Source organism: Malania oleifera, chromosome 11 (assembly GCF_029873635.1).
Source record: "Malania oleifera isolate guangnan ecotype guangnan chromosome 11, ASM2987363v1, whole genome shotgun sequence".
Taxonomy (NCBI): domain Eukaryota; kingdom Viridiplantae; phylum Streptophyta; class Magnoliopsida; order Santalales; family Ximeniaceae; genus Malania; species Malania oleifera.
This window is the reverse complement of record NC_080427.1, coordinates 55,279,135-55,289,777: the sequence shown is the minus strand read 5'-3', so window position 1 is coordinate 55,289,777 and position 10,643 is coordinate 55,279,135. Positions and strand designations below refer to the sequence as shown.

The window sequence follows — 10,643 nt, the reverse complement described above, 5'->3', positions numbered from 1 at the left end:
CTCCTCCATGCTCTTTGTAGTTAAAGTTGCATCATGACTATATCGAGCAACAAAAGTGCGAGTCAAATTCTCCTAGGTGCAAACTTTTACTCAGTTATACCACGCTAGAGCCTCCTCGGTCAAGCTTTCTCAAAACAAATAGAAGAGCACATCATCATTGTCAGCACGTGTAGCCATCCTTTGAAGATATATTGTAGTAACCCGACAAAAAAAAAAATAAAAATAAAAATAAAAATAAAAATAAAAAAAAAAGATATTTTGGAGAAGATATTTTGAGATATTTATATATAAATATCTTGGAGGAGATATTTATTTAGATTACTTAAGGGCTAAGTAAGGATTTATTCTATAAATTCTCTTATTCTCTTTCATTCTCTCTCTCTCTCTCTCTCTCTCTCTCTCTCTCTCTCTCTCTCTCTCTCTCTCTCTCATTTTCTCTCTCTCTCTCTCTCTAAGATCCTTCGCCGTTCATCATCCGTTTCCAAAAACGGAGGGTACTGCGTGGATCAGAAGAGGAAACTCTACACTTTTAGTGAATCGGATCGTCGTTTCGGAGAGTTTCGGGTTTTCCCAAGAATCGAGGTAGGAATCTGATCCTAATTTTGATTAGATATTTGGATAGCAGTAGAAAACATAGTAAGGTTATGTTCTGTGGTTTTAGGTTTTCAGGATCTCGAGTTGTCGTTTTGAACCGTTTTCGTACGAAGTTTATTTCGAATATAAGGTAAGGGGAATTTGATTACAACAGTTATTTTGGAAAACTAAACCGCTAAAAAGCTAGTTTATGTTATTATGTATGATTTAACTGCTTATTTGTGAAATTCTACCGAGTAGAAATGCCGGTTTGACGATTTTACGATTTTTGGTAAAAACGAGGATTTCGACGTATGATCTCCAAATTTTACAAACATCGTTATTTGTATTTATACTATAGTAGGAGAGGCTCGATTCCTTTATTTATTTAGTTAAACTATGTATATTGAATTTCTATCATTTAGCGGGTTTTTGTATTAAACTTGTGTGATATATGTTGAAATGGAAATGAATGTATTTTCTATACTACTAATATAGAATATGGGAATGAAATTCCAATTTGTTATACTGACAATGTGATAAACAGAGGCTGGTGATACACCGAGCCGCATCAGTAAACAAAGAGGGGTAAACCAGGTGGAAAGACGCCGGTTTGAACCCGCTGGAATTATTTCTATACTATTGATATAGATTATGGGAGATAAAATCATATTTGTATAAATTGAATTTATGATACACAGAACCACAGCTTGAGAGTCCCGGGAGGGTTGAAAAATACTTTCTTTGCAGAGTTGAAATAAACTACTGTTATATGATACGGCACGATATCGTAGCTAGATGTACACGTGCAACCACACGTACTAAACGATGTGGGTACCAAGATGGTCGGCTAGCAGGGTGAAACCATTGGCTGATATTGGGCCAATGGAGGCAGTCGGATCGTATGTAGGTACTCGACAGTGTCTGCACGAACAGGGCATTGGACGAGTACCAGTGCACAACCCGAGCCACGGGGTAAAACTGGTTATAGGGATATTTTGCTGTTGGTCATCTGATAAATCATTAAATGGTCAAAAGACAGATGTGGGAATTTTGTAATATGAATAATGATATACCTGATGCATTACTGTATTGAAAATATTTGATTTATATTCCAGATGTTGAATGAAAATATGCATGTATGCAGTCACACACTGTTGTAACTCCTTCTTCCTTACTGAGAGGTGTCTCACCCTATCTTACAACCTTTGTTTTCAGGTCCATCCGTGCGTCGGTCCTAGTAGATAAAAGGACTAGGGAGGTTATTTTGGTTAGCTTACGTAAGCATCTAAATTTTTGTACTAAACTTGATGAAAGTCCTTTTTGGAGGTTGTAATATGACGATTACTCTAAGTCCGAATGTATGTAAATTATGGATGTATTAGTGAACTCTGGTATAAGGCTAGTAGTAATCCCAATGGATGTTTATGTTTTTCCGCGACATTTACATCATGATTATGTATGTTTTACACCCGTATGTCCCTGTTTAGGGCGGGTTGTTTCCATATCTTGAACAGGTATAGGTATTTGATGTATGTGAGTGACACCTGAGTTCGTGTAAAGGGCCGGGTCGTTACAGTTGGTATCAGAGCCCGTAGCCAGTCGGAAGTATGATTTGATTCATGCTGCCTGGTTAGGGATATGTGCTAAACTAAGAAGTTGCTAGTTGTTACAGTCTAGAATATACCAGGGTATAGGACATGGATATGACCTTGAGTTTTGTTTTGTATACCTGGAGATGAAAACAATTGGCAGACTTCTGTGTTTTTCTGGATCATTCGAAGGGTTCAGAAAATCATGGCAATCTATTGATTGTGTTGTTTCCAAGTGGAAGAGCAGAACTTGAGTTAGAATGATGATGTTAAATTAATGGAGTACATCGATATTCAGGATGTGGATTTAAGGAACTGAGTCTATAGTATGATAGTGTTAGTTGATGCTTAGGCTATTACCTTCTAATGAATTCTCGTAAATGTTTTCAGGATGGAATCCAGGGATATCACTGCCAATATAGGTGGCAGTAGTAGTGAGGGTGCCGGCCCCGAGGCTGGTAACGACTCTACTAGTGTGTTACGTGAATTCGCACAGCAGCTTATGGCTGAGGTAGTGCGTACGAATAGAGGGCAGGATCGTCCTATGACTGAGTTGGGTTGCTCTATTGAACAGTTCACCAGATTGAAGCCCTCTGCTTTTGTGGGCGGTACAGATCCAGTTCGTGCTGAGAATTGGATCCAGGAGATCGAGAAGATCTTAGGTGTGTTAAACTGCACTGAAAAGCAGAAAGTCACCTTCGCCACGTTCAAGTTGGCAGGGGAGGCTGAGAGATGGTGGGGGTCGGTAAAGCAGATGGAGGAGCACCGACCGATACCGATAGTGTTGACATGGGCCCGATTCAAAGAGCTCTTCTTTGAACGTTATTTTCCGGCCACAATGAGAAATGCGAAAATGGAGGAATTTATGAATTTGACGCAGGGTTCACTGACAGTGCAGCAGTACGCTGCCAAGTTCCAGGAGCTGTCTCGATTTGCTCCATTCGTGATTCCTGATGAAGCAAAGAAGGCTTGGAAGTTTCAGAGGGGTCTGAGGAGCGAGATCCGTAAGCAGACGGCGATTCTGCAGTTACAGGATTTTGCTACGTTGGTTGATAAAGCCACGGTAGCAGAGGAGTGTTTACTAGAGGATGCAGAGGTTCAGGTTACGAAGAAGAGGCCAGCGCCTCCTAATTATTCATCGGGGGCAGGACAGAGTAAATGGAAGAAAAATAGTAGTGGCACGTCCCAGAATGCCGCAAGTGTTCCACATTGCTCTTTATGTGGTAAGAAACACCAGGGGCAGTGTTGGTTGTCTACGGGAGCCTGTATGCGGTGTGGTAGACAAGGACATCAGATGAGAGACTGTCCGAGGCAGAGGAATGATGGAGTCACACAGAAGCAATACAGAGGGAATGCTCCGACACAGCGTGGTGGTCAGCAGGGGGGTACTGCCCAGGCTAGGGTATATTCTCTGACTCCTGGTGACGCTGAGAACGCTGGTGACGTGGTCACAGGTACTATTTATGTGTTTTTTTCATGAAGCTATAGTACTTTTTGATTCTGGAGCTACGCATTCTTTTATTTCCCGTAATTTTGTTAAATTATGTGGTTTGGAGGTGCAACTGTTGGATTATGAATTGGTAGTGACTACGCCGTCTGGGTCTGCAGTCGGGTGTAGTAAGTTAGTCCATAACTTCCCTGTGGAAATTCAGGGAAGAATACTACCAGTTAACCTGGTGGTCTATGACATGCATGGTTTTGATATCATCCTTGGGATGGACTGGTTGTCGGCCAGTTATGCTAGTATTGATTGCCGCAGGCGAGAGGTGTTGTTTAAACCACCAGGGGAGCAGGAATTCAAATTCCAGGGGTCGTGTGTGCGTTCTACACCACGAATTCTTTCAGCTTTGCAAGCTAGGAGGCTACTCCTAGATGGCTGCCAAGGGTATCTGGCGTTTGTGAAAGATACGCCGGTTGAAAAAAATAAGTTGGAAACAATTGCTGTAGTGTGCGAGTTCCCTGACGTGTTTCCAGAGGACTTGCCAGGGTTACCTCCAGATAGGGAAGTGGAATTCGCGATAGAGCTAGTTCCAGGTACGGCGCCGATATCGAAAGCTCCGTACCGTATGGCTCCAGCTGAATTGAAAGAACTGAAGGAACAACTTCAGGAGCTCCTAGACAAGGGGTACATTCGTCCTAGTATTTCTCCTTGGGGAGCTCCCGTTTTGTTTGTTAAGAAGAAGGATGGGTCGATGAGGATGTGCATCGACTCCAGAGAACTGAACAAGGTGACGATAAAGAATAAATATCCGCTACCTCGAATCGATGATCTGTTTGACCAGCTTCAAGGCACGCAGATCTACTCTAAGATTGATCTACGATCTGGGTATCACCAGCTGAAGGTGAAAGTGGAAGACATTCCTAAGACGGCATTTCGAACTCGGTATGGCCATTATGAATTTATGGTTATGCCTTTTGGTTTGACTAATGCACCTGCAGCGTTTATGGATTTGATGAACAGGGTCTTTCACGAATATTTAGACCGGTTCGTCGTGGTATTTATCGACGACATCCTAGTGTATTCTAGGAGCGCTGCAGAGCATGAGGGGCATTTGAGGCTTGTCTTGCAAATGCTTAGGAATAAGAAATTGTATGCTAAATTGAAGAAGTGTGAGTTCTGGCTAGAGCAGATTGCGTTTCTTGGTCACGTCGTGTCCAAGGAAGGTGTATCTGTGGACCCGAGTAAGATTGAAGCAGTAGTGAACTGGGCGAGACCGAAGAATGTTCAGGAAGTAAGAAGCTTTTTAGGTCTTGCAGGTTACTACCGTCGTTTTGTAGAAGGGTTCTCCAGTTTAGCAGGTCCTTTGACGCGACTCACGAGGAAGAACGTGAGGTACGTTTGGACTGAGGAATGTGAGTTGAGTTTCCAGGAGCTGAAACGGCGACTGGTTACTGCTCCAATCCTGACCATTCCTTCAGGGGATGGTGGATTCGTTATTTATAGTGACGCCTCTAAGAAGGGTCTTGGTTGTGTTCTAATGCAGCAGAGCAGAGTAATTGCTTACGCTTCTCGGCAACTTAAAGAGTACGAGAAGAACTACCCGACACATGATATGGAATTAGCAGCGGTAGTATTTGCATTAAAAATTTGGAGGCATTACTTGTATGGTGAAAAGTGCGAGATTTTTACTGACCATAAAGTCTTAAATACTTTTTCACCCAGAAGGAGCTGAACATGAGACAACGCAGGTGGCTAGAGTTGATTAAAGACTACGACTGTGTTATTAGCTATCACCCAGGAAAGGCTAATGTGGTAGCTGATGCTCTGAGTCGGAAGTCTATTGATGCGTCTGTTTCAGCGATTAGAGTTCAGCACCAAATTTGTATGGACTTGGAAAGGTTGGGCTTGGAAGTGGTAGAAGAAAATCATCAGGCTGTCCTTGCCAGCTTGGTGGTGCAACCGACCTTACAAGAGAGGATCCGTGTAGCGCAAAAAGAGGATCCAAAGTTAGTTGAGGTTATAGAAGGAGTTCGGAATGGTTTAAAGCCAGACTTCAGTATTTCTGGTGATGGGATACTGAGATTCCGCAGCAGGGTTTGCGTTCCGAATGATGCCGTGATTAAACGGGTTATTCTAGAGGAGGCACACCGTTCGCTCTACACTGTACATCCTGGTAATACGAAAATGTACCGGGATTTGAGGGAATCTTTCTGGTGGTCTAATATGAAAGAGAGATCGCCCAATTTGTAGAACAGTGCCTGACATGTCAGCAGATTAAAGCAGAACATCAGAAGCCGGCAGGACCACTTCAACCACTCGACGTCCCTGAGTGGAAGTGGGAACATGTCTCAATGGATTTTGTGACGGGTTTACCTGCGGCGATGCATGGGCAGAATGCCATATGGGTTATAGTAGATCGGTTGACGAAGACTGCACACTTCATTCCAATCAGAGTCAGCTACTCTCTGAATAAGCTGGCAGAACTTTATGTGCAGGAGGTGATACGACTCCATGGTGTTCCTATATCTATTGTTTCAGATCGAGATCCGCGTTTTACATCTCGTTTTTGGAAAAGTTTACAGGATGCCTTGGGATCGCGATTGATGTTCAGTACGTCTTTTCACCCACAACGGATGGACAGTCGGAGAGAACTATTCAAACGTTAGAAGATATGTTGCGGGCTTGTATACTAGATTTTGGTAATATTTGGATACGATATCTACCGCTTGTTGAATTTGCATATAACAACAGTTACCAGGCGAGCATAGAGATGGCACCTTATGAAGCTTTGTACGGTCGTCGGTGTCGATCTCCGTTGTACTGGGATCAGGTAGGTGAGCGGCAGATACTAGGTCCAGAACTGATTCAGCAGACCTCTGCAAAGGTTGCATTGATCAGGGAAAGAATTAAAGCAGCTCAGAGTCGACAAAAGAGTTATGCTGATACTCGTCGGCGAGAGTTGGAATTTGAAATAGGAGATATGGTATTCTTGAGAATCGCTCCGATGAAAGGGGTGATGAGATTCGGGAAGAAGGGGAAGCTAAGTCCTCGGTATGTCGGGCCTTTTGAAATCCTTGAAAGGATAGGTTCGGTTGCTTATCGAGTGGCTTTACCTCCAGCATTATCCCGAGTTCATGATGTATTTCACGTGTCTGTACTGAGGAAGTATATACCAGATCCATCACATGTACTGAGTTACGAACCTCTAGAGATCAGTGAGACTTTATCATATGAGGAGGTACCAGTACTGATATTAGGTCGGAAAGTTCAGCAGTTACGGACTAGGGAAATACCGCTAGTGAATGTATTATGGCGTAACCATACAGTGGAGGAAGCTTCATGGGAGTTAGAGTCAGAAATACGCCAGAAGTACCCGCAGTTATTTTCGGAAGGTATGTAATTATGTATAGTAGTATAGGTGGTATGGTCTTCGGGAGAGTTTTGTGTGTGTAATCTTCCGAAGCATCACATTGTAACCACGGTATTCCTCCGCCATAAGCGAGGGTAGATAATAACTTCGCGCCGGAGCTGCTTTGAGGGTGGCTGCCGACTCTTCTGTAGGTCTCTGACGTAAGGTAGAGTACGTTTGGTATCAGTTGGTGAATTTCGGGGACGAAATTCTTATAAGGAGGGGAGATTGTAGTAACCCGACAAAAAAAAAAATAAAAATAAAAATAAAAATAAAAATAAAAAAAAAAGATATTTTGGAGAAGATATTTTGAGATATTTATATATAAATATCTTGGAGGAGATATTTATTTAGATTACTTAAGGGCTAAGTAAGGATTTATTCTATAAATTCTCTTATTCTCTTTCATTCTCTCTCTCTCTTTCTCTCTCTCTCTCTCTCTCTCTCTCTCTCTCTCTCTCTCTCATTTTTTCTCTCTCTCTCTCTCTCTAAGATCCTTCGCCGTTCATCATCCGTTTCCAAAAACGGAGGGTACTGCGTGGATCAGAAGAGGAAACTCTACACTTTTAGTGAATCGGATCGTCGTTTCGGAGAGTTTCGGGTTTTCCCAAGAATCGAGGTAGGAATCTGATCCTAATTTTGATTAGATATTTGGATAGCAGTAGAAAACATAGTAAGGTTATGTTCTGTGGTTTTAGGTTTTCAGGATCTCGAGTTGTCGTTTTGAACCGTTTTCGTACGAAGTTTATTTCGAATATAAGGTAAGGGGAATTTGATTACAACAGTTATTTTGGAAAACTAAACCGCTAAAAAGCTAGTTTATGTTATTATGTATGATTTAACTGCTTATTTGTGAAATTCTACCGAGTAGAAATGCCGGTTTGACGATTTTACGATTTTTGGTAAAAACGAGGATTTCGACGTATGATCTCCAAATTTTACAAACATCGTTATTTGTATTTATACTATAGTAGGAGAGGCTCGATTCCTTTATTTATTTAGTTAAACTATGTATATTGAATTTCTATCATTTAGCGGGTTTTTGTATTAAACTTGTGTGATATATGTTGAAATGGAAATGAATGTATTTTCTATACTACTAATATAGAATATGGGAATGAAATTCCAATTTGTTATACTGACAATGTGATAAACAGAGGCTGGTGATACACCGAGCCGCATCAGTAAACAAAGAGGGGTAAACCAGGTGGAAAGACGCCGGTTTGAACCCGCTGGAATTATTTCTATACTATTGATATAGATTATGGGAGATAAAATCATATTTGTATAAATTGAATTTATGATACACAGAACCACAGCTTGAGAGTCCCGGGAGGGTTGAAAAATACTTTCTTTGCAGAGTTGAAATAAACTACTGTTATATGATACGGCACGATATCGTAGCTAGATGTACACGTGCAACCACACGTACTAAACGATGTGGGGTACCAAGATGGTCGGCTAGCAGGGTGAAACCATTGGCTGATATGGGGCCAATGGAGGCAGTCGGATCGTATGTAGGTACTCGACAGTGTCTGCACGAACGGGGCATTGGACGAGTACCAGTGCACAACCCGAGCCACGGGGGTAAACTGGTTATAGGGATATTTTGCTGTTGGTCATCTGATAAATCATTAAATGGTCAAAGACAGATGTGGGAATTTTGTAATATGAATAATGATATACCTGATGCATTACTGTATTGAAAATATTTGATTTATATTCCAGATGTTGAATGAAAATATGCATGTATGCAGTCACACACTGTTGTAACTCCTTCTTCCTTACTGAGAGGTGTCTCACCCTATCTTACAACCTTTGTTTTCAGGTCCATCCGTGCGTCGGTCCTAGTAGATAAAAGGACTAGGGAGGTTATTTTGGTTAGCTTACGTAAGCATCTAAATTTTTGTACTAAACTTGATGAAAGTCCTTTTTGGAGGTTGTAATATGACGATTACTCTAAGTCCGAATGTATGTAAATTATGGATGTATTAGTGAACTCTGGTATAAGGCTAGTAGTAATCCCAATGGATGTTTATGTTTTTCCGCGACATTTACATCATGATTATGTATGTTTTACACCCGTATGTCCCTGTTTAGGGCGGGTTGTTTCCATATCTTGAACAGGTATAGGTATTTGATGTATGTGAGTGACACCTGAGTTCGTGTAAAGGGCCGGGTCGTTACATATATTCTTAAATGAGCAAATGGGCACTTGGTCCCACTGAATTTCTCGAAGCTTGGCCTTTGGATCTTCGGAGGAAAAATTGAATCAGACTTTGAATCAGGGTTACCAGTGTCTACTGAATCGGATATATTTGTTCCTTGCAGAGCTTGCAACTGTCCTTTCTCCCCTTTCCTTTCATGATTCACTTCCAGAGTGGGGGCTTGTTCTTTACTTACTTCTTCAACCCTTTCCCCTTCTGGCAAAGCATGAACAACTTTCTTTGGTTGGAACTCTGGGTCTTGAGTCTCTAAGACAAATGTGTGCAAGCTAGGGCCTAGACCAACTAGCAACTTTGTTGGTGATGACAGATGCTTGCTAAAAGGGGGAAATAGAGGCTTGCTCTTAACTACTTGTTCTGGAGCTTGCGTGGTCTTGCCTAAAGAGGCAACCATCTCCATTAACTCATCCATCTAATTCTTAATCTCTTGAACATCTCGTCGAATATCTTCCTGACCTTGTTCGAGAGCCCTTACATGGTTTTCCAATTGACTCCACATGATCCTTCTTTCTCTGGGTATCGTATAGGTGGATGCAAGTCTCAATTGTTGTGACCGAAGTTATTTCCTACTTCTGTACAGATAACCAATACTTCAGGACAATGTATGCATGAGTATTTAATGTCATGAATGTTCAATATATGGATGTAATGAGAATGCACAGTGCAATGTATGACATCAAACGATTAAGTTGTCAAAAGCATTAAAATAGCTTTTATTAATTCACGAAATGGGTACATAGACAAGTTTCCTATCCCTTTTTCCATTACAACCATATCCCTTTTAGCTGTGCTCAGGACCCTTTTTCTGCAAGGTTGAGTTGGTCTGAGCCTCATTTCAAAGTTCCCCTCTCAAGGCCATTACTTCTTCTTCTTCTACTTGTATGCATGGAATCTTTTTTCGCTTCGCATCTTCTTGGCATCCAAGGTTCATCTGGCGTTCCCCATCTCTTGCTCTTTTGGCAATGAGCTCTGCCTTCATGAGTCCTCCTTCCAGCCTACGTTGACTTGGGGATGCTTCTTGTGGACTCCTGCAATTCGAGGGTCAACTCGGTTGGCGACCCAGTTGTCATAATTTCCCCTTGTTTCTATCAAACATTCACCTGAACTGATGATATAGACAATTCTCCATGCAGTTGCAAATTTTCCAATTAACTTGTGGGCTTCTTCTTGCTTGTAATTGAACTTTGATTCACTCAACCCATGAATCATTGGTATAAACTGGCTAGAACCTACTTGCCTCCTGAACATGAAGGGAGCGTATGCAGTCCCTCCCCATGGGCCTATTAATGGGATCCACGAGAAGTTACCACACCGGTAGACCATATCAGAACTTCCCATCCATGGCACCATCCACGAAAATCCTTTAGTTTTCCAATTGCACATTCTTTCAGCCCATTCTCCTT

The 10,643-nt window shown here is 41.8% G+C and overlaps 1 protein-coding gene across 1 annotated transcript; it reads left to right on the top strand.

The window, feature by feature from the left end:
- The first annotated feature begins 335 nt into the window (after window positions 1-335).
- Window positions 336-9,068, top strand: LOC131168476 (uncharacterized). Its single transcript, XM_058127932.1, has 5 exons — window positions 336-582; window positions 662-724; window positions 1,792-1,853; window positions 2,556-3,619; window positions 8,844-9,068. The coding sequence occupies exons 4-5, from the start codon at window positions 2,557-2,559 to the stop codon at window positions 8,864-8,866; spliced, it is 1,086 nt and encodes a 361-aa protein (XP_057983915.1). The 5' UTR covers window positions 336-582; window positions 662-724; window positions 1,792-1,853; window position 2,556; the 3' UTR covers window positions 8,867-9,068.
- The last annotated feature ends 1,575 nt before the right edge of the window (window positions 9,069-10,643 follow it).